We start from the raw sequence: 24480 nt of genomic DNA, 5'->3' as shown, positions 1-24480 counted from the left end.
TGGATGTGAGGAACACAAATGAAAGTTGCTTGCTGTGAATATATTTAGACTCTCCTGCAGAAAGCTTTGACAGGTCCTCTGGCTCCCTCACACAGGTGTCAGCTCATCTCCCATGGTTCATGGAGAAGGGAGTGTGTGGTTATGTGTATAGGATTGGCTAAAGCTTTCAGGAAGGGCAGAACTCAGTGAACTGCTTTACATCCACTCATTAAGTTCCCAACGCTCTCTGAACCTGAGGGAGGCCTGTGCCATAAATCTTATGCATCCAGGATGGTGGAGCTGGAATCAGGAGCAGAGTGTTGGCGTTGCACATACTGCTGCTGTTGGCAAGGCATTGATTATCCTGGAGTAGCTGAGCAGAAACATCTCTTCAGCAGGGTATGAAAGGCAGATACCAATGCCTTTCCATTTCTCTCCAGCAGTGAGTTTAACTGTCCACCAAGAGAAGCCTCTTGTGCTTCTCCTGCAAGCATCTGCTTTGGTGTCAAGATGGGCATAGGCAGAAAGCAGAAGAGGTCACAAATAACATAGATCCACAGCATTTCAATTTGACTTCTACAACAGTATTACAAAGTCTTCTTTTAAAAGCTCTTTGTTTAAAACTGTGTGGTATGTTTTTAATAGCTTTCCTTTAAAAGAAAAGCTTCTTGTGAGCAGCTTGTGGGGATGGTGGGATCAGGATGAAAAGTGTTCTGTTAACAGTAGATCACAAATGACCAGGATGGGTTTAAGAACAGAAAGCTTGGCTATATCTGTGCTACCTGGTCTGAGAGCTTGAACTCCATCTTGTACAGACACAAGCAGGATCATGTAGGGTTCTGATCAGCACATACCTAAGTATAGTCCTTAAGTACCTAACACGTTTTTTTAAATCATCTTCCAAAAAAAATCAGTTGATTTTTATGGCATATATACATATATCTTCTTTCACCTTTAATCCATTTTAAGCTTACACCCCTATTTTATTTCTTTCAAAATGCAATGGTTTGTACTTCAAAATGAATCATGATTATCTGACTCATAGCCTTTCAGAAGGAATGTTCTAATAGTACTCATAATCAATGGTATATTTTTAAAAAATCAGTGTGTAACAGGGATCCCAGGTAAACAAAATCCTTTCATATTTTTGTCCTGAGAAGAGGCTGACATTTCCTGGAAACTGACTGGATTGACTCCTGGGTTTCTTCCACCATCAGAAATATGCCATAATTACAGAAATTCTGAATAGCCAGTGATTTTTCTTTTTTTTTTTTTTTTTAATGAAAACCATGCATTATAACTTGGTAGGTTTGTGGGACAAAAGACCCATTTTGTGCTTGAGTTTTAACAAGATTTTACAAGAAAAAAAAATATTTGGTTTTTTTTTTTTTAGCTTTGTGGTCAGTAACCTGAAAACAGAGGTAGTTTGGACTCTACACTATCTTAAGTTTGAAAGTGAATAGAAAATAGCAATACAACTAGCACTGCCTGTTCCCAGCTGCTCAGGCTACCTGCAGTACCTTCTCCTGCAGTACCTTCTCGGACCAGAGCAGTTTTCAGAAAGCTAAGCACAGCTTTCTCAGTAAAATCAAGGTTATGTTCAGCTTGTCTTACAGTTTGGTACTCAGGATTGCCCTTTTTATTCACATATTAAACATATTAGCTAGTTTTTAAATACCAAAGCTTTACTTTGCATATATATCAAATTGGCAGTTTGGGCCAGAGGGGTTTTTATCCTGGTTTACTTTTATCAGACTGAAGCCATGCTAATGGACAATTGGACAATTACCCCCCTTGTGGCATGTGTGAGCCTTGGTGCTGCTGGTGTTCCCACTAGCACTGTTACAGCCCAGGTGGCTTGTGTTTGTCACTGCCAGCTGGCATTTTTCATACACTCATAAAATTCACACAAAAATTGCAGTTCAAAGAGAAGATCCCGCACACAACAAATTCATGTACGTTGTTAAGGTTTTATTTGACCACAGTCATATATATATATATATATATATATATATATATATATATATATATATATATAAGCCAAAATGCGTAAAGTTTATTGAGTCAAGTATGTCATAAGAATTGGGCACACTGAAAGAAACCAGGGTTGTGGCAATGGGTTTGTACAGCACTCAGCACCAAGGAACTGTATTTGTGATTGGGGTTCCAAAGTCATCTTGAAAAGCAGATAAGAAATAAAGACTTCTTTAACAGTGTGTGATGGAGCTGGGAAATGGTGACCAAAGTAATCTTGAACAGGATCTTGACCAGAGAGTGTTCAAGGATGCTTGGATCTGAACATGTGTTTAGACTTGCTTTCCAGTAAATGGTTTGTAAAATATGAATGGATTAATCCTTATGCCTTTCATTTGCAATTTAATAATATCCCCCTCCTGCTGCCAGAACATGCTGGTTTTATTTTATTTGCTTTCCTAAAATGAAATGCAAACTGAAGTGTGTATATTTGAAGAAGACATTAGATAGAACAAAACAAGCCAAGTAGTTCTTTATAAAAAGAACTAGATAAAACATTGCAGTTTCATCATTGAGAAAATTGATGCCATAAGTGAAGTAACAGGAATAAATTTTGGTTTTGTTTTGTGCTCTGCTGTGAGGTTTTGAGTTGGTTTTTTTTTCTTTTTAGGGGATATTTTTTTGTTTGTGAGGGCATATCTTTTTCTAGGTAGGATGAGAAGTCATGTTATAGCCAGTGTCTCAGGAAGATTCATATCCAATTGCAAGTTGTAGCTTCCTTGGTTCCCTCCTGCCCCCAGGAATTTTCACTGTTAACTGTTCCAGGAATAGCTGCTTTCAGAAATGCATCTTTTCTCACCTGAATTTTAAACAATATTTTCTTCATGACAGAATTCAGTGTCTTAATTAAAATGTAAAAGATTGCTTTATTGGCTATAGGTAAATGCAGTTCACTTAATTTTACATTTTTAATATGATGGGCTTGTCTTTAAAGGAAGCTCTCAAGTCTGATTGCCTGGAGCCCCCTGAAAGTAACTCATTCTGCATTCAGGGGCACTGCTGTGCTGATCTCCTCAGGGCTCAAGGTAGAGAGAATTGTTGCTTTTCATTCTGTGTATTAAAATGAAAGCAAAAGAAAGTAGTAGAGGTATTGTCTGTCTCTCTAAGAGGAAGTCTGTATTCTTGCTGTAAGAGGTAAAGTTAATGGTAACCCTTGCTTTATTACAACAAGGTCAGGATGGAGCCCTAGAAAATGGCAAGTGCTCTGAGTTAGGCTGCATATTATTCCATTGTAAAGCAGTCCCATTAGTCTGTTGGCTGGAGCTGGCACTGAGAGTTGTCTGGAATCCAAGACAATTGGCAGAAGGAAGTGGAGGGAATAAAATTATTTCACAGCTGAGGAAAACCCAGAACACAAAACTAAGGAAGCAGTATGAGCAACACAGGATAATGTCAGCTGAGACAGAGCTCCTACGGCTCCTTCCCTCCCGAGAGCTGGGGGAGTGTCTCTGAAACAGGCTGACAGTGCCCTGTGACACAGTACTTGTGTCAGACCTACTTTATAAGAAATGGATATGGACAAAGGGGATATTACCTGCTCATAAAAAGAGTAATGAAGGAGGAATAGTGTCTGAGGTATTGTAACCTCCAACACCTGACTCCAAAACTAGCAGGCTCTGTTGCATCCAGGGCTGATGTTCACTGGATGCCGCAGCTGGGAGGATCCTGCTGACTTTTACAATTCAGTCATTAATGATATCATCCAGTGGAAAAGCATGTATTGTGTCCCACCAGTAACATATCTGTTGTTAGCTTTATACATCTTCTCTTTAAACAAGCAAAATCCAAACCTACTTGTAAATGTTCCTAGTAACGCTTCAGTTGTTTATAGTAAGAACTGGAAGTAAAAAAAAAAAGGTGTCAGAAGTTTTGACTTTAGCTTCTAGGCAATAGACAGTAGAAATGTCAGGTTTTATACAACCTTGTTGTGTCAGGAATACTCACAGTCACTAAAACATAGAAAAACTAAATACCATTAGAAAGCAAAAATAAATTTTAAAAATACAAAAAACATCTAATAACTTGTGTGAAGTGGGACGTCTTTTGAGATTCTGGCCTGCAGCCTTCCTGGGATCTGAGTACAAAAAAAAAAAAAACTTATCTGGTTAGTCTTAGCAAGTTTCAGTGGTGGGCCTGATTTGACTGGAGGGAGCATGGAAATGCAAATCAAACAGATATCTGGGTTCATTGGGTTACACTGATGCTTAGGATGGCTGAGCTGCTATTCAGTATGGAAACTAAGATTTCTATTTATTTGGCTTCAGTAGTTGCATTTTGGTCAGTTGCTTTTGGGGTTTGGGATTTTTAGGGTTTGGTTTTGGTTTTTTTGCTTGGTTGGTTTAGTTTGGCTTTTTTGGTTTTGGGGTTTTTTGGTGTGGTGGTGGGGTTTTTTTGGGTTTTTTTAAGTAAATTCTGCTTACCGCTGTTGTCACTCTGCCTCCGAGCATTTTCCTTCCTTGGCAGGAAACACCAGTCTGTCATGACCTGAAAGTTTTTATCTTCTCTTGACATGCTTGAGAATTCACAGACTTCTGTCATACCATCACTTCCTCTCCTGGACATGATGGCATGTGGCAGCTCACTCTGAGAATAAGTCCAGTGTTAAATCTCCATTAATAAATACTCACCTTTCACCTAATGCCAAAATAATGGCTTATCATGATCTCCCATTGGAAAACTGCTGCTCAGGACCTCTCCCCCTTATTTGTGGACATTGAAACTTTTCAGATAATGTTATAAATCAAATTGGTTATGTGCTGTCCTTGGAAACAGATGTGCATCCACATAATTAAGAGCAGTTACATAGCTCAGCAAAAAAAAATCTGTTTTTTTCCTTGAGGAATGAGGTTGAACTAGGACTTGTCCAAATAATCTCTTTAACAGCCAAAGTATGTGTTTGACCATCTGTATTTTTCAAATAGGAAAAAAACCCCAATAAATCAACTGTGATTAATTAAGGAAAAATACCAAAATTCTTACTCAAACATGAAGGTTGTTCTGATTGTTAGTAGAAAGCAGTTTGTAAAAAGAGCTTAAGGGTAAGGCTTAGTTAGTATTTTTAATTTTTTTCTTGTGGCTGAGTGATGTTAGAATAATAATGTAATCAAAATGAATGTAATTACACATTTGCTTTTTGGAAAACAAGTAAAAATATGACTCTGGATTCATGGATATTCTACAGGTTTGTCTGATCACAGAGGAGATTAGGTCACAAACTGTGTGGAAGACCTAATGCTACAAAATTTTAACAAAACTTTGAGTTAAAAAATGCAAATAAACATTGAGGACTGAGATAATTGGCCTTTTAGCTTTTCCTTATAAAAACAAAGGTTTATTTGCCTTTTAAATAGACTGGTAAGACTAAATTGGCATCCTACAGTGCATGCATAATAGATAGTCAGGAATAATAAGCTATTAGTAGAAAACAGTCTATCAAAGGGTTAATCTTTAAAATCTGCTGTGAATACAAACCTGAACCAGGAGAAATAAGAGTGGGCAGGTAGTTGCATTTGTTAGAAGATATTTTTGGTGATTCTCCAAAATCAGGAGGAAAAATAATTGCAAATACTCCGGGGACCAAATCAGAGCTCTCGCCTCCATGCGAGCAGCAGCTCCATGTTGGCTCTGAGGTGTTACTTGGAGAAGGTCCTGCTTAGTCAGGTTGTTCACAGACTAGTTTTTTCTCAGATTATTCACCAATTGATGATGGGCACATTGCATAAATGAGCACAATCTGCTATGAAAATAAAGTATAACTCAGTTGAGTCACAGTTCAGAAATATTCCTTATATTAATATTCCTAATATTACACCTGATAAGAAATAATGGGTGAATCCAGGACTATTTGAAATGCTTTTGGTTTTTAGGATCAGGAGACCTTTGAGAATGTTTGTTTACATTGCAAGAAGGGATGATTCCTGGAATACTTGGTTTTCTCTGCAGTACAGACTCTACATGAAAATTATGCCATTAATATATACATGAAAGAAGCTTGATCTGTGAGGTACAGGCTCAGTGTATGTGAGGACACTCACTCCATTAATCCCACTTCACTGATTATTCCTATGGAATTAGAGGGTTTACACACCATTTCAATGATTTGGAGACTGCCAGACTTTCTAATGTAATTTTTGTTTTTCCCTTTTTTCCATCTGTAAGTTAATGCTTTTTATTTGTTACTTCAGCAGATAATTTTTTATGGTAGCTTTTCTGCTTTATATCCTGCTGCTATGTAGTTTAACGAAATGCCTTTTTAAACAGTGTATTTAATTCCTCAGTCATGCCTCTGGGAATAAATTCTTACTGTATTAGAACTTCTTTTATATCTTTTCTTTTCTGTGGTTGATAACCTTTGCAAACTTTCCTTTCAGAAATTACCACCTCTTATTTCCTTTCTGTCTCACCAGCTGCTATTTGCTGCTGGTCATGTCCTGTTACAGTGGCTTAAATACTTAAAGAAATTCCTTTACAGCTTCTCTAGTTTTTGCATCTAGAGCTTCAGGAAGAAAATCAAATTTTCACACCTGATTGCTGATTTTAGATGCTCTCCTTGATGCTGTATCAATGACCTGCTATTGTGGAGAATCCTTTTTAAAATTACTCTAACAGTTTTTAGTGATCCTGAATGGTGGAAAATGTGATGATATTTCAGAAGTAGCAATGCTCTAGATTTCTGTGTAGAAGTCATGTCTTCTTACTGGTAATTACTGGGTTTTTTGCAAAGTTAAATATGCAGTGTTTTTGCAGAAGTGTTTAATGGATGTCTTGGTTTAGAGACAGTTTTAGGATAAAAAACCCTGAAATTAGTGTTTTCTCTAAAGAGAAGGGCGTTTGCCAATGAGAGAAATGAATACCAGTGGGTGAAAGTGAAAAAAAACCCAACTGTTTATTAACAAAAAAAAGGGTGCACGCAAGGCACAGAAAAGGATTGAATAAATACTGGAAATTGAAGTTTCAAACCCTTAACCCCCACCCCAGCCAGGCCTGTGTGTCTGGGGGCACAGATGGCAGCTGTCCCCTTTGTCTCGGGGAAGGGGAGGCACAGGAGCTCACGCAGCCACTTGGGCAGAATAGATGGGAACACTTCTGGTGTTGGTCTCCTCCTCACAGCAGGCAAAGCTGGTGGGTTTTGGTGGCCTTTCCTTTGCTGGCTTGGTCTCTCCTGGGGCCTGGACTGTCCAGCACAGCCCCCACAGGCTCATGAGAGTGGAGGGGAAAACAAAGAAAAAAACCAAGCCAAAACAGTTCAAGGGGGGAGGGAAAATACCACCCCAAAACAAACAACCCCCCCACCCCCCAACCAAAAAACTGAAGGATCTCTGCTGGAATCTAGAGAAAAAGGTGGGGAAAGAAAAAAATGAAGCTTCTTGTCACTAGGTGACACAAGGAAAAACGATGCACCACAGCTTTGGTTACGATGAAGAGACTAATCTATTTTCTCTGACTCCAAACTTTTATAGTTCTCAAAAGGTGCCAGAGGATTGGAGGGTGAACGTGCCACCTCTCCAACGACACTGGACAAACTACCTGTACATCAAATTTCTCCGCCTCTATGAAAGAATGCAAAACAACAGGTTGTTTACAGAAAGTTGTGTGAGAAAGTTCTCTACAAGAATGTAAACTCAGAAGGCTTTAGAAAACTCTTGAAAATCAGGGCGACAGCTTCTTGCCCAAGCAAGCAAATCTAATCCAACAGCAGGAGCAACATAACGTGTCCCAGTCCATGGTGCATGGAGCACACCCTGTGAAGAGAGTTCCAAGAGAGCCTTCCCCTGGGGTTCCCAGGCTCCAGCCCCACCTTCTGGTTCATATTAAATCTACAGCAGCCATTTCTGGGCATAAAGCAGAGGATTAGGGACTAGACTATTGCCATAAAGTCACCCCAAGGCAATGGGGCTGGTTGTAAATGGTTGTTAAATCCAGTTCTTGACAATTGAAATTGTTAATTGTTGCTGAATGAACATTTTTCTGGGAAACCTTTCTTCATTACAAATGGGCCTTGCTCATCCCTGTTCAGCAGTGGTATGATTAGAAGTGCTGTTGTGCTGTGTTGTATTGCAGTTGTAGTCTTTTTATAATCCAGAGCCCCAGCAGCTCACAGATCAGGCTCCCTTGCTATCTGTGATTCAGACTCCCTCCATGGAACAAACCCAGGGTCACAAGAACTTTGTGCTTTTCCTACAGAGCTGAACAACTAAGAAATTCTTTTTCCTGCAATGCCCATGAAACTGACCATGTTTACAATTTGAAATATTTTCATCTTTGTCCAAAATGGTCATTGTTCAATCTCTATAAAGGGTGGGAAATAATGAAATATTTTCCCCAATAAGTACAAAAAAAAATCATATTTGTCTGCATTTTGATTTTTTTCTGATACAAGATGAGTTTCTCAGGGTAGCAGAATGGTTAATGACTAACAGCCTTAAGGAATATCTGCTTTAGTCCCATGAAGCAACAATATGTGCTCCTCATTTGTGTTGTCATATAAGTCACAGACTTTATTACTCTGAAATATTTTAACATTCTGTTAAGAAGCCACCATAATTCCTTACTGAAAAAGACCACACAGAGATTTCAGAGTTGTGGACTATAAAGGAATAAAACATCCAGATTTCTTTGAATCAGATCTGAATCAGTTTTGGATACCAGGGGAAAAAAAAACCCTTAACATTCTGACTTTAAGGCAGGCCTGACATTTGTCATGTAGCTCCTCACAGAGCTCTCAAGGTGCTACTCAAGGAAGGAAAGGTATTTTACAGACAGGTAATGTAATCCCATGTTTATTTTTAAAGCATAAAAAGAGATTAGTGGATTGTAACAACACTGAACAAAACATCACCAAAAATAAATGTGTTCAGGCCAGTTTAAGTGCTACAAAGTTGGTACAATTGATTGCTGCACTGAAATTAGTATATATTATTTCATTAATTCACTTCATCTGTTGCATCATACAGAATAATAGCAGGAATGGTTGGAAGGCTTACCTCAAATATACTTTGAAAATTTGATTGTATTCCATTATATATCAGATTTTAACAACCTTGTCTGTCTTTCTTAGTCTGTTCACAGTTTTCCAGAGGAGTTTATGCCATCTTTGGATTCTATGACCAGATGTCCATGAACACCCTGACGTCGTTCTGTGGAGCCCTTCACACGTCCTTCATCACACCGAGCTTCCCAACAGATGCAGATGTGCAGTTTGTCATCCAGATGCGGCCAGCATTGAAAGGAGCCATCTTGAGTCTCTTGACCTACTACAAGTGGGAAAAGTTTGTGTACCTCTATGACACAGAACGGGGTAAGCACTCTCATTTTGACTGATTTTCTGTTTCATAGCTTGCTCTGAGTACTACCAGCATCAGTATGTGCAGACCATTTTTTGGGGGGATGTAGGTAGAACTTTGTGATGGTCCTAGAAAACCAGTTTGTTCTGAAGGAACTGAAATGAATGGATAAATGACAAGGAAGCATCTTCATGTTACTGATAACTTTTAAGGAGATTGTCTGAGAATAGTGTTAGCAGAGTAAGTATTCAGCTGGCATGCCTGCTTTCCACCAAACTGCAGACTCCACACTGCCGGGGTGTTTGAGTCCTTGCAAAAGAAATAAGGTCAACATTATGAAAAAGGCTGATAAGCAGGACCTTCCACTGTGTGTGCATTGCAAATCCCACACCACTTTACATAAATGCACATTTCTTCTGTCACTGGACAAAGGCAATCCATGCTAAGATACACTCTGGAGATGTCTAAGCATTAATAATGGTCTAAGCATATATTGTAAGATCTCTGCTGGAGTCTAGGGAAAAAGGTGGGGAAAGAAAAAGAAGCTTCTTGCCTAAGCAAGCAAATATTAATCCAACAACAGGAACAATGTAACTCAACTGTGCTGGGCTGGAGAAAAGATGCTCTAGATAGCTCACATTCCAGAGACAAATTGAGATACATGCCAAGAATGACCAGAGTTATGTTTAACTAAGTGGAAACATATTAAAACCAGTGTGTTCACACTTAAGCCAATTGTTAACTACTAATGAGCAGAAAATGCGGTAAAAATCTGTCCAAGAAAATCTGAAAAATCTGTCAAAAAGAGATCTAGACATCAGAAACCATTTTCTGTGAGGAGTCTTTCAGCTGCCACCTGCTCTGAGTGTATTGAATTTGCTGAATTTCCTCTGTTACAGATTTCACCTGGGTAGCATTTTTTTTATCAAATAGATGTGCCACTGCCCTTCTTACCAGCTTCATGATTTTTGACTTCAAGAAATTTTTCAGATCAAAGGGATCTCAATAGAGACAAAGAAGCTTAGATTCTGTTCCAGGCTCCCATAGCAATATTTCCTTAGGCTACTGCATATTGTTAAGGATCAAGTCTTCAGTGGGTTTGCTTTTCATGCTGAAGAATAGTAGTATCACCCAACTAAAACCTAAAAAAATCATTTATTGAAAAAATTCATTTTCAGTCTGAATTAGGTGAATGGCAAGCATTTAAAATTTTCTGAGTGATTTGGAGGTGTTAAATATTTCTAGCACTGAAAAACCCTAGCTGTGATATTAAGTAGGAAAATATGGTGAAGTTAAGAAAACCATTACTTCCAAAATCTTTTAAAATCATTACCCATAGATCTGTTTTTCTGGCTTAGTCCACTATTAAATGAAAGCTCCTGTGAATAAGCAGTTTGTCTTAGTAAGAAAGGCTTATTTGATGTGGCCAAATACAATGAGCTTACAGTGTGTGATGAAGTAAAATGCCATTAGTTCCAGGATGAAATTTACCATGATTAAGGCTACTAAACTTGGCTTTGGAAAGAGTTTCACCAGTCATTCAAGAAATTTGGCACTTCAGACTGGAAAAATCATCCAAAACAATAAGAGTTTCACTAAAACTTGTCTAGATGACATGACTATCAGACTAAGTGAGATAATAATGGGAGTCAGGGGGAGGGGAGGCTTGCAACCTGAAACTTGCATTTATTTGCAGTTCTCAGTGTGTACAATCTTTAGGTAGACACAGTCTGAGCTTTTTACGATGGTTAATCCATTTGGAACACTTTACTCAATCTTACAATGACTAACCAAAATCCTGTGGTGAACTTCCAGCATCTCAGAATGGTGTTAGGCTGGCCCTGTGTTATGTCAGCCATTCTGACTGTCAGAGTGACAAATCTGAGTGACATGACAGTGAAGGTCACTGTAGGATTATAAAATGTAGGACATTAAGGATAAGGATAAAGGACAGCTGTGTCTTTAGCATGGAAGAAGCATCAGTACATATAGGTAGCTTGATGATGGGCTTTAAGTTGTTTGGTACAAACTTACATCTTATCTGTTCTTCCTAGTTGCTGCTGTTTGGTAACATACATATTATTTGCTAAAATGGGAAAAAATGAACAGTTTATTAGCCTCACTTACTGCTATTTTAGTTTACTTCATAGAAACTTGGTAGCCATCCTATCAAGAATTTTAATTCTTCTAGTATTATAATAAATTAGGAAGTTTACTATCAGAGAGATACAGGGCAATTAGGTACTGAGAAATGGAGGTTAGATTCCTTTGAGGAGTGGTAATCATGTGTGACCTCAAACATTTGACAATTCCAGTAAGTTCACCAATTTCTTGTGATAGGCATTCAAATACAAAAAAAATCCCCAAAAGTTTGGACAGTAATAATGGGGAATGACTGCTTGTGTCAGGTAGTGAATAGACTGTACATGTTCTTTTGCTAAGAAATGCAAACACTAGAGTTGTCCCAACTTTAATAATTCCTGTCTTAGATACTTAACTGCTTTGGGGCACAAACACTGTAGAGAGAATGTCTTGAGCAGGTAATTGTCAGTTCCTGAGATAAACTATCCTTTAAATAGTGCATTTTTAGGAACATTATAAACTCACTGAGAACCTGAGAAATCACTAAATATTAGACTATTCTTTCTTATAGTCAGTATTATTTATGGACTGAATTGATGTTGTAAGTAGCTTTACCATATCCTGCTGAAGTGAAAGACCACCATGTATGAAACATTGCATATACTATTAGTACCACAGCATATTACACATGCCATACAAAACTGAGTAAAGATTCTTGTGGTTTATTGAACTCTTTTGGTTTAAGCTTAGGAAAATGCAGCTTTGTAAAATTGTTTTCTTTTTGTTGTTTGCCATCAAGTCATGTAAGTGTATGGTTTCCTCCTCAGTGACTTTATGTACAATACTGTGGTGTTTGGCTCCTGCAATGAAGACCAAAGATAAATCTCAAACAATATAATAAAGATGTATAATTACATAGGTGGTGAAGCTTTTAATCAGTTGAGTGTGTACATTGTATATACTTACAGTCTTAAGTATAAAATAATATTTTCTGTTGCTATAAGATGACTGCTGCATATTGTGCTCTCAAATGTATATTTATGTGAAGGTATAAAATTCAGTTTCTTAAAAACTGCTAAAGCACATAGGAAAAGAAATGGTGAGATTCATGAATTTCACCAGCAAGAATTATGTCTTATCATTGTTAATTTCAGTTGATAAACTTATTTTTCTATGAAGAAACAGAAATTTAAGAGAAATACCAAATCACATTTCTCCTCTAGTACCACCAGGAAAAAATCTAAAACATGCTTTGCAGAGAGCAATGGTGCCTTAGGAAATGGCTGCTAAGGGAAGAAGAGACATTAAGTGGTGTGTAGAAGAAATAATCATATGTTCACTTCATGCCACATGCTTTTAGTTCATGTGAAAGGGAAAGGCAGGGTTGATTTCTGTTTATGTTAACTCACATCAGTAAGTTGACACTGTTGGTTGCTGTGATGCATGCAAAATATCTGATTAATTGTATGGTGCTAACTGCCTCAGTGGGCTTCTCTGCAGTAGGACTAAGACTAATTAAGATTGTCAGGATGAGATGAGGTGAGGTGATGTACAGAAGGCTGTTAAGAATTTAGGTAGCACATTTCAGGAAAGTCGCCTTTTGTATCTCATGCTGAGGATTATGTTTTATCAAAACCCTCAGGTTTACTTTCAGTCTTCAGCTCTGTCTCTTCTCTTGCTTTACTTTAAATCAGCTGTTGTTCCACTGAAGTCAGTGAACTGAAGTAACACAGGTGTGAATGTGTGCAGAGGTAAACTTGTGTGTTTCATAATCATATTATCGTTGCTTGAAAGTATGAAATACTTGTTAATTATAAAAATGGAATGGTGAACTGTAATACTGAAGCTTTTGTTTATTTAAATTTTCATAATATTAAGTAACATTTTGGTTTATTTTTGCCAGAGAAACACAGTTTTGTACAGATTGTTTGCTTTCCATCTGTCAATGTAACACGGACATTTTTTCCTAAGTTGTTTTGATTTGTCATACCTACTGTGCACGAAGATACTTATTTCTGTCAGGCAGATCATTTAAAGCCACACCAGGTGATTTCTGTGATTTGCATCAAGTCTTCTTCAGGTCATAGGAGTCATTACAGGACAGGAAAATGGCCAGTTGTGTTTGTGTAATGCCTTCCTACTCCATGGCTGCTCAGTCTGGACAGAGGTAAAGAGACATCACAGGTTTTTTGTGGCATTGTAACCAAACCCCTCACTAAATCTGAAGTACTTGTCATTTGGTTTTGATTTAGTCTATCAGTAGATCTCTAGCAGGACCAAAAGTCAAGGGAAAAAAAGCCTTAATAAATATGGTTATTGCTGGGTAATTTTTTTTTTTCATTGGCTAACAGTGGCTAGATGAAGGCTGAGGCAGGGAAGTGTTAATCTAATGCCCCAGGTTATTTGGCTAAGGAGAGTTGAAAATGTCTGCTTTAAAAGCAATTACATCTTTAATCCTTACTGCTACCAAAAGACAAATGTTTGACTTGAATGTAATGGATAAGTAAGGATACAGAAGGCCTCAAAATATAGCTTCAGAAAATATGACCAGTCCTAATTCTTCTAAATATAAAACCTCCTGGTACTCTGCTGCATAAAGAAATGCCAGGTGAAAAGAGTGGAGAGGGGAAAAAAAAGCTACAACTGGAAGCTTTTCAGTGATCATGTGTAAGGCATCAAATTGCCTTAAAATGAGTTCAGTACAAGGCAATGAGGTCTGATTCCCTGCTTCTGCTGAAGACAAAGAACAACTCTGTTGAGTTCTGTTTTTACAAAATGAGGTTAGTTATCTATCGCTATCAAAGGACAAGACACTTCTGAACTGCTTTCCCTGGAGAATGGGCGATTGGAGCTGATGAAAGAACTGGTATGTAGAACCAAGCTCATTATAGCTTCCACAAAATTAAATTGATGGATTTTTATTTTTGTCAATTAAGTAAGAGTTGCATTGGAAAGTTACTCATATGTAGAATGTAACTCTTTTTTTTTTTTTTTTTTTTTTTTTAAACATGGGGTAGGATTAATTTTTATGGAATCTAAAAGGACTGTGCTTTAGTACTTGGTAGATTCCTAGGGATTTTAGAATGCTGTGTTCTGGTGGACCAACTTTCTCCTGAAAACAGCAATGAAGAATGGAAACTAAGATAGAGTGACTGACTCCTGTTTATAAGCACCTTCCATCAGCAAAGAGGTGCAAAAGAACTCCTCTTTCCACATAGCTCATTTCTTAGACTCTGTACTGTCTTTCTGCATGTCAGGAAGTGTTATTTTATTATAAAGATCATTCTTCAATGAAGGGGAAAATAAAAATAGTGGTAGTAGCTACACCAACATTAGTAAACCCTGAATTCAGCACCTGCTGTTCAGTCAAATGTCAAAAGAATCGATAGCTGAGCTGTTCATTAACATGCTTATCTTCAGAGCAGGGGAGTTATCCCACTGGCTGAAAAACTTCTCTGAATCCCTTACATAAACAAAAAAGGGATTAATGCCAGCTTACATTTTTCTCATTAATTAAAAATTAAACATGGGCTTGGTCCACTTGAAAAGTATAATTCTTGCTTGCTAATATGTTTATACCTGCTTAATTCTTCTCAGTTGTGCCTGTGAGGTTGATGCATTGAGTTTTGCTTACACTTTCTAAAGTATGAAAGGTTCTAAAATTTTGACATTTTCTTCTGTAAATGGCAGTCTGTGGTAAAGAATAAAGCAACGTACAAAGCTTGTTTGGGAACCTATAAAATACCAAAAGTGACCACAAAAGGGAGGGTTACTACAAATTTTGATTCTTCTGAGTTTTTTGGCTCTTTGCAGGAGTATTTTGGGCAGCAGTTCAGAATCATGGGATTGACATGGAGAGAGTATCAATTGCTGGCATTTAGGTAGCTATGTAGATAAGCTGTCTCATTCTCCTTTCCCACTTTATATAGTGTAGGGAGTCAAATCCTGGCAAGACCTCCCACGTCACAGGACCAGGTGTCACAAGCCTCTACATTTTAAGACTTATGTGCCCCAGTAACTGACATGCAGAAATTTCTAGGTCAAAACCAACTTGCAGCACGGCCACAAATGTGGCAGCTTTTGCATGGCTTTGCTTGAAAGGATGTAGTGTAGTTTCAGGTTTTCATGCTCTGCTACAACAGAGAACACACACAGTGTAAAGATCCTTATGATAGAATATCCATTATTTAGATTTAAGGAACAATCATACTCAATGTACTTACATGCAATAGTAAAATGATCTATTTCTTTCACTATCAGCCTTTTGGGCATGAGTGATTTTACCATCTTATAATACCTAGAATTTATATTTATATAGGGTTTAAAGTCATAGATATTGCTTAGAGATGTTTGTATAAAATATAAGTAATTTAACCTCACAAGGAGGCAAACCATGACATACTTATTTAGGGCACATGGTTTCATTGCTTTCAACAGTGTAATGTATGAAGCAAAGCTCTATTCCGGAAACAAGACAGGACCTTAATTGAAATATTTCAGGATTACTTTACTGTTTGATTTTACTGCCTAAATATGTTCAGGAATAATCTGAGTCAGAACAGTTAAATCTAGCATTTGATGATCACTTTCCATTTATTTCTTCTGAAATCTCTGAAGTCTCATACCAACTCCTTTTATCTTGGTCTCTGTGGTACACAGCTACAGAAGAAAGCCCTTTCACTGATCCTTGCCCAAACAAACGTTGAGACCCTGCATGGGAGAATGGATGTTGACCGGTTTTTAGGTGGACTGAGAGCCTTAAGCATTTTTCTCCTGATCTTCCCCATTAGCTGCTATTTGTTTAGCTTACCCCTGGTAATCACTTAAACCGTTTTTCTAGCTTATGAACAAGAGGAATGGATCAACTTTGAAAGTCATCCAGCATGAGATGTATCATGCTGGCAAGATGCAGCTTAAGGCCAACAGCACAGCATTCATGGGGGTATTCTGTATGGCAGCTTTGTGCCTCTTTACAACAGTTGTGTACACACAGTGGGCTCAGTTTGGTGCTGAGATGCCTGGGCCCAATGCCTGAGCATCCCTTGAAGCTGTTGGAACACACACTATTGTCAGCAGTGTTTTCCAACAAGAGGAGTAACTGCACATGTACAATATATTTGTGTCTTGCTCCATGGAGCCTCGGACAATAAGGAAGTGTCAGCCCATTCATAAAAAAAAAGGGTATTACAGTGTCCTCATATCCACATTCACACTGAGTGTGAATCCAGTTGTGTTTGAGAAAGTGTCAGAACCTGTCTTGACCTTACGTGAAATCAGGTCATAAACCTGAGGCAGAACATTCTGGATACAGAGTAAGAATGGGGCAGGTTCAGGATAAATTTCTGGAAGTCCAAAGCAGGATGTGTCCATCCTTGTGGTCCTAATGAAAGCAACCAAAACCCTTAGGATCATGGGCTGAGGCCCTGAGTATCTTCTGTAGTAAACAGGAAAACCAGCAGCATTGCTACTCACCAACGCCTTGCAGAGATGCATCTGCAAATTGTTGTATTTATAAACTGAGTTGGGTAAGTGCATGCCTTTAAATATTTATCTTTTTATAAATGTGCATGTTTTATCAACTTTTGGTAGAGCTGTAACATTTAGTTTTTTCATTGTGTGCACAAGTAATTTAAGTGCAGATGCTTTTGTTCTCAGTTGATTTTATGTCTGCAACAATAAGGCTTAAATGGTCAGAATCTCACTTTTCCAGATTTCCTGAAACAAAGCCAAAGTTTCAAATATTTCCAAGTGGGGAGGGAGGGGCTGAAAAGATACATGAGAAGCATTGTTGGCCCTTTTGCTCTGAGGCAAAGGCAAGGACTTGACACAAAGCCAAGCCTTAGAGGTGATGGACAGGCTTTCCTTGGAACCAGAGAAGACAAGGTGGAATTTGTGGATCCTGGGAAGGAGATAGGACTTTTTAGACTAGAAAGGAAGTCTGTAGAAAAGAAAACCTGTATGCAAAAGACTGAGGGTAAAGTTTTATCAAACCTATTTATTTAGTCCATCTCACCCAACAGATCTAGGAGTCTGAAAGTTACTTTTCTTGAGTTCATTATTTTGCATCTGTATATGCAGCACAGCTTTAAAAGCTGGAAGTCTTCGGTGTCTTTGGCATATGGATGCTCCAAGAAAGGCAAGCTGGCTTCACCTGGGAACTTGGGCCGATTCTGTTAATGGAATCTCTCTTGCTGACTTAAAATCTGCATAAGGCAGCTGGTACTCTGTGGGATTGAAGAAAGCAGCACTATGTAATACAAAATTAAGATGAAGCAATTTTCAAGTATGTACCAAAAAGAAATGTGAAACATTGCATTAGTTTGTGAACTTGACTTCTTCAGTGGAGTGGCATGTTCTGGTCAACACAAGTTTTCCAAAGGTAGGACATTTTGACACCTTGTTCCTTAGTGCATTCAAGATGGCACTTATTTAGCATGTTGGTATTCTTACAAGTTTTCAAATGTCATCATCTTTCTCTGGATCTAGACTGTGTGTTTGCTCTTCCTGTGCATCTTTCACCTAGAAACTGGTCTTTCTTAGCCTGAGTGACAACTGCTACTGGTGGCCCGTGGTATTTATGGAAGAAGGGCTGTTTCTTATTCACAACAAGGGAACAGGTTCCCAGCATACACTGGGAGAGACTACACCCCTCTTTGAGCTTGGTGTGGTGGTGAGAAGATGGTTTTCAGCTCAGGAAAATGAAGCATTCACCAGGTGAAGAACTTCTGTGGAGTGAGCACAGGCTGTTGTAGCTTAATAGAATGACTGTAATAGGTGGAAGTAGTAAAAAACACCAAATACAAAGGAGATTTTTCCAGTGCCTGAGAAATATATGAATAAAATGGAGTATCTCAATGAGTTAGTAAATCAAAGCTGCTCCTTCCATAGAGTGGCCTCAGATGCTCCAGAACAGCTTCTCAGATGAGCAATGATATGCATGTTCTTTTCTCACTACTAAAAGAGAGACTTCATATGCAGTTTGAATTTCTTTTGATACAGAACTGTACCATGCTGAGTGAATGGTGTGTAAGAATTTAGCTTTGTCAAAGCCTTTGTGCTTTTGAAGTGGTTTTCATTTGATGGTCTCAAAGAGCAGTGAAAGAATGTTGTATGCAAGGGCTTCCAGTCCCGCTTTTCAGACGGAAGATTTGATCTACTGATCAGCAGGTTAACAACCTGGTCTTCATCTGCTTGTATGGAAATACCTTTGAGTTGAAAGCACTGTGAGCTTTGACTTAAGAGATGTGCAGAATGTCGTGCTGGACGTCAATGGCCACGGTCACTAATGACAAGCAGTTTTTCATGCTCCTGCACAAGAATTCCTTAAATTTTACCATGAATTTCCCTTTTCACCTAGAAAAATACTTGAACTTTTGAAGAAGGTCATAATGGATTAGTTAGAAGCCTTGTATTTAAGGTAGTTATTTAAAGATGTTTGCCATGGAGTTTATATGAATGAATCCACTGGTTATGTCTTCAGTACTTTCCTTCATCTATGACACTTGGCCATTTTACATGTAGTTTCTTTTTTCAGGCTTCAGAAAATTTACCAAACTAGTTTGACGACATAACTTTTTCTTTCCAGAAAATATCAGCTGTTTTAGTAAGCATAAAAATGACTAGAGTGCTTTGTAGAAGGAGAGTAAATGTGAATGTATTTGTGACAAACCCACTCAGCTAGCAGGTAAAATGACCTCGTATTGTATTTGGGTTAAGGAGTTTTAAAAGTTTTTTTGTCTCCTGCAGAGATAGATTCTTCTGTGATTTCTTTTGAGACATTTAATATCACACTTCTTTCTTTTTTCTTTTTTTTTTTTTTTTTTTTAACTCCCCTTCTTGCAATTCAGAGTAGAACAGCACTGTGAGCCTGCATTTCAGGAGGTATATAAGATTTGGTAGTACAGTGGGATGAAAAATAGCTCCACAAAGTGATTAAGTATTAATCTCTAAAGAAAAAAAGTTTAAATTTCCTGACATGAATTTTATACTCAATAACAAGTAATTATTCATTTCTTCAACTCAAGATGCATAGCTTTTCCTGGCCACCTCTTTTGCTTTGATTCACGATGCAAAGAATCATCAGGAGGGAAAGGTGACCTGAGGTTTTATTCCTCCTCAGCCTGAGCTCATCATGTTCACAGGCTGTTGCTTTGCACTTATAAGTATTTCTGACTTACCTTGGTTGTCAGCAGCCCAAGGAAACAAATCAGCAGTCAATGATTTGCGCAGCTTAACAGCATTATTCAGGGTCCCTCTTTAGTTTGTTAAACTGAACAGAGTTGTCATCTTTTACAACAGCAAACTATCCCCTTTAATGCTGAAGTATTTCTCCTTCAGTACTTTGGGCCAGGTTCCTCATGCACCACTCCACAATGCGGGTTAGCCCTGGAGTCTGGATTTGCACGTGGAGTACACCTGTGCTCCTTGCAGGTGGGTGAGATAGAGCCTGAGCAAGGTGCTTTTCCCAAGGTAGTAGCTTAGTGAGCAGTGTGGGCTGGTGGGACACACCTGAAGGTGAAATATTTCATAGGGCAGAGCTGGGCTGCTGGAACACAGCTCAGGTCTGTCCCGTGCCCCAGCACAATGCCTGGTGCTGGAGCTGTGAGTGCTTGGGAGGCTGTGAGCATCCCAGAGCTGTGCTGGCATGTGCCAGCAGCAGTCTGGAAAGGTTAGCACATACAAGAAGTGGTTGGTAAGGTGTTGTTTGCTTAGGGGATGTTCTTGTTAATGCTGATAGTAATAATTATATGCAGTGAATTGTCAGGGCTGGGCACATATTAGGTGTAAAAAGACTACTCTTATTTGCATAAAGTGCTAATATCTTTATAACATTTCTTCTGTTTATGGAGTTATGAGTTATTTCTCCATTCTGTAGTCATGTTCAGAAGAGCAGTAATTCATTTTTGGTGACTCACATTTTGATAATCTTCCCAACTGTACTTGAGAACGGGTTATAAAGGAGCAGGACCACTCTGCGCAGTGCATTGAGCCCTCCTGCCCAGGGCCTAATACACATCCAAATTGCTTTGTTCAGTTGTGGCATTTTTTAATCAGCACCTATGTGTTGTGAGCATTTAACTGGGCCTTCTTTCCCCTTTGCAAAGTAAAGGACACTTCTGGTTATTCTGTCTTAGCCTAATGAAAGGCTGTTCAGTGGAAAGCCCTTTTGCTCCTTTCCTGTTCATGTGGCATGGTGTACAAAGCAGTCCAAACACAGTGGCTCTGAGCTGTTCTTAAGCAATCTAGCTCTCATAGTCATAGTTAAGAGGACTTTTCCAGAGAAGAAAATGCATGACAATGGTCATTAAATATTCTCTGAGGGTACCTTAGAATATTTTAGATACTCTGAAGCCATTAAATAAATGTGGCAAATAATGCAGACATCTTCAGGTGTCTTTTTTAGCAAAGAGTGTTTCATGCTGGCCACTCTGAGGACATAATACTGTAATTTTTGTAGATATATATGGCTTTGTAAATTCATACTATGATCCCCTTGGTGATGTAAAAATAATGATGTAGTCTCAGAATTAACATGGAAAAGAAATTGTTAAAACTCTTGGGTGCCTTCAATTTGAGTGGAGTATTTAATACAGAAGTATGTGTGGTTCTAATGGATGAATGCATCAAATAAACTAAAATGTTGAATGGAGGTGTGATATAAACAGTGTCTTTCCTCTATTGAAAGTAATTTTCAGTTACATTATGACCTGCTGAGCCACCTAAAATATTTCAGAGTCCATAATTGTCATTCATTTTTACGAAATGCCAGAGTCATATACTACATTGACCTCTATGTGCATTAATTCATCAAAAATTTAATTTGATGAGTTTAAGTCAGAACTGTAGTACGAAATCCTTTCAGTGCAATTTATTTATTTTGCCAGCATTATAAATACATAACACCATCGTAGAGTGGATTCTGTCACGATCTGCCGCTATGACTGAAGATACTGTGTGTTTCTAGATCAAAGAGTGCTATTTGCTGCAATATTAGTTCTTACTGGCTTTTTTCCCCCTGCTTTAAAAAGGAGATATGATTTTAGGAGCCAATATTAGTCTACAGTTTGTGTAGTTTAGCACATCTTTTATTAGCAAGATAAGGCTTTATTCTTCTTCAAGGGGAATGATAAAGAAAAATAACAAAAATAAGGATATGAAAAATAAAGAAGCCAGTCTCCTGACATTGTTTGGCTCAGCAAGATCAAGCCTTTCAGCTGACTACACTGGTGTCAGTAATTGCTCTGTAGATAGAATTGCCTATTGCTCAGTAGTCCTGGCATTATCGATCAGCTGGGTTTGTCCATGAACTGACAGTGATAATCTCAAATTAGATCAAGCTTTTATTAAAGGAATAAAATCAAATTATGCCTGACTGTAGACAAATAATAATGAGTTATATAAACACATAATTATTGCAGTACCATTTTTGCAGAGATTTCTTGAAAGTCCGAAAACCTCCTGGGTTTTTTTTTTTCCTGCCGTTTGTTACCCAGTTCTCTGGGCAGGCCTGTGGATTTTTAATGGCTTTGTAACGGTTGCCACAAAGAGGTGGAGAGGTGGGGGTGGGAGTGGAGAGCTGAACTTCTCTTTGAAAGGGGAGGTGTTTGAGGGGGAATACAAGGATGCATAAGTTATTGCAGCCTCAAGGCAGTAGTAATTTATGCACTGACAGTTTGAGTTTCATGCAATGCTATTTTAAAAAGCTTTACAATGAACTATCTCTGTTACACAAGTGTCTGTGGTGCTTTAAAAGATATTCCACATCATGGAGACAGTTTGAAAGAGAACTTTTGGAACACATTCATCACAATGTTGTAGTTGTCCTGTTTCAGTAAGAAAAAAAGTCATAGGCAAGCAGACTTATTTTCTACATTTTAACATGGATTTGGCTGCCTGAAGTATTTTGCAGGGTTGTCTCATTGCTTATTTGTCTAGTTTTAGATATGTTGATGCAAGTGAAAATTGTATGCATCTCTATTGTTTTAGTGTAGTTATTATTGTAGTCATGCTCTCTGGAACCACTTAGCTACACTTTTCAAAGAAAACAACAAAATGGATGTGAATGGCAGACATTTAATAGTGACCCATTTGGTTTTCATGTTTTCCTTATGCTCCAAATCAGAGAAGAATATAACTGCACATAACATATAAGACCAATCAATGCTCCCCTTTTGATGCAACCATATAGTAATATCTCTGTATTAAAGCACCATTTCCTTGTAGGGGAGTATTCAGCTTGGCTGTTTGATTATGAATTCTCAATTATACAGTAGTAATTTTCATTATTTTAACAAATTATCGTGAAACTACACGTCTGGAGGCATAAATAAAAACAGTAACTTCCACATTTTGAAGTGTATAGAACTACACTGAGCTTTCATTAATAATATAACATATTGAGTGTAAGCAGCTGTAGACCATTACAATTTAGATTTAATTTATGTAATCTCTGGGTTGACCTTCTTCAAAAACTGGCCGCAGTAGGCAATGTAAGCACATCATTGTCTGTCTCATAGTGAATTTTAGATGCCAGCTGCATTCTCATAACATTTTATTGGGTCTCCTATGAAAATTATGGATAAAAAGATAATGTGAGCAATTATGTTATTTGTTGTTAAGTTTTAAGTGCTATTCATTTTGCATAGATATCTTCTTGCTTTATGGGATATTAATTTGCATTTTTCTGCAGATAGTGTTTCTGTGACTTTAGTGACCTCCCTCTGACTCAAAAGCTGGGTTTTGCCAAAATGTTTTTAACATTAAAACTTTTGCTGCAGGGAATTTCAGACTGCTACTGGATGTAACCAAGTGAGATCAGTTGTGTAAAAATCAGCATATGCCTCAGAGCATAGTAAAAGCCATTCATTGCATTTCTTTGAAGTGAAGCTATGCAGACTTGCACAGGTGAAGATTTGACCTAAAGTGTTTAAAAATAATTTCTTTACGTGTCCATTTCAAACAACAGAATTGCAACACAGAAATAAGAACTTGTACAAAACCATTCTTATAAAAGATTTTAAAATCTGCTATTTTTTGATATTCAAATGTGCTCTTTCTTTTAAATCCCAGATAGGTAATCTTTCATACTCCACATGAATAATGGATGCTATTTAAAATGTTTACTTAAGAACAATGAGTTCACTGTATCAATAATGAGAAGTTCTGCTGTGGACCACTTTGTAATATTTTGATTGTCATGATTTATACCGCTCTTGAGGTCAGCTGGTAGAACTTCACTTAATTACTGTATTTAACCTACAGTCATTACTGAAAGTGGGGAGGGAATACATTTTTGCTTGGTTCTGCAACATCTGTCACAATGGGGATTCTTGAGAACTATTTTAAACAAATAATTGTAGATTATTACAGTGGAGTGGAGGGAAATGGGAGGGCTTCAGTGGACATTTTGCTGGAAAATTGAGAATTAGCTTCAGTTTTATTACTTGAGGTATGTTTATGGGAGTTATAGTAAGAAGAATCATGGCCTCAATTGTCACACAGAGACCGGAGTCTAGGAGCAATAAAAGTGGAAATTGCTGTGTCATAAGGGAAACTGGTTTTCTGTAAACTAATAAAAATGATGTTATAATGATTTCTCTGTGATCCCTCAGGGATTTTTAGGGACGTATTTGTTAAAGAAACCTGAAAGCTATTGTATTTCCCTGGTTTTAGGTTTTTTTAATAACTGTCCTGTACAGAATATTCCTTGGTGCAGTGTCTTCTCAAGTTACTATTTGGTCTTTTCTCATTTCCTTTCCAGGAATTTGTACTTTATTCTGTGATAACATTGCACTATGCTCTTCAACATAAGTAAAAAATGTATATTTTCTTTCCTGCCTGACAGAATTAAAGCTTAGAAAGAATAACTTAAAGTCAAGTGGAACCTGAGAAGGAGTGGGAAATGTTGAGTGAAACAGAAATTGCAATATTCATTTTGGACCAAGCTGAAAAATGTCAGTTTTTCTGCAAGACATCTGGTCCATGCTATTTCAAGCCTAACTTTTAGTTTAATCTTTGTTCAGTTTTGAAAGTAGGCATCATTAACTTTCATTTTGAAAAACATTTTCCTTCCTTTTCTTCAGCCTGAGTTGTAATTTCAGTT

The 24480-nt window shown here is 37.8% G+C and overlaps 1 protein-coding gene across 2 annotated transcripts in view; it reads left to right on the top strand.

The window, feature by feature from the left end:
• Positions 1 to 24480, top strand: part of GRIA3 (glutamate ionotropic receptor AMPA type subunit 3) — a 145957-nt gene that overhangs the window by 25228 nt on the left and 96249 nt on the right. For both annotated transcript variants that reach the window (XM_053955517.1, XM_053955516.1), the window contains exon 3: positions 9071 to 9310. In XM_053955517.1, the coding sequence (XP_053811492.1) occupies positions 9071 to 9310 (240 nt within the window). The remainder of the gene's footprint in view (positions 1 to 9070; positions 9311 to 24480) is intronic.

Source organism: Vidua chalybeata, chromosome 14 (assembly GCF_026979565.1).
Source record: "Vidua chalybeata isolate OUT-0048 chromosome 14, bVidCha1 merged haplotype, whole genome shotgun sequence".
NCBI classification, from domain to species: domain Eukaryota; kingdom Metazoa; phylum Chordata; class Aves; order Passeriformes; family Viduidae; genus Vidua; species Vidua chalybeata.
The sequence above is the reverse complement of the archived record's forward strand: the minus strand, read 5'-3'. Positions and strand labels throughout refer to the sequence as shown.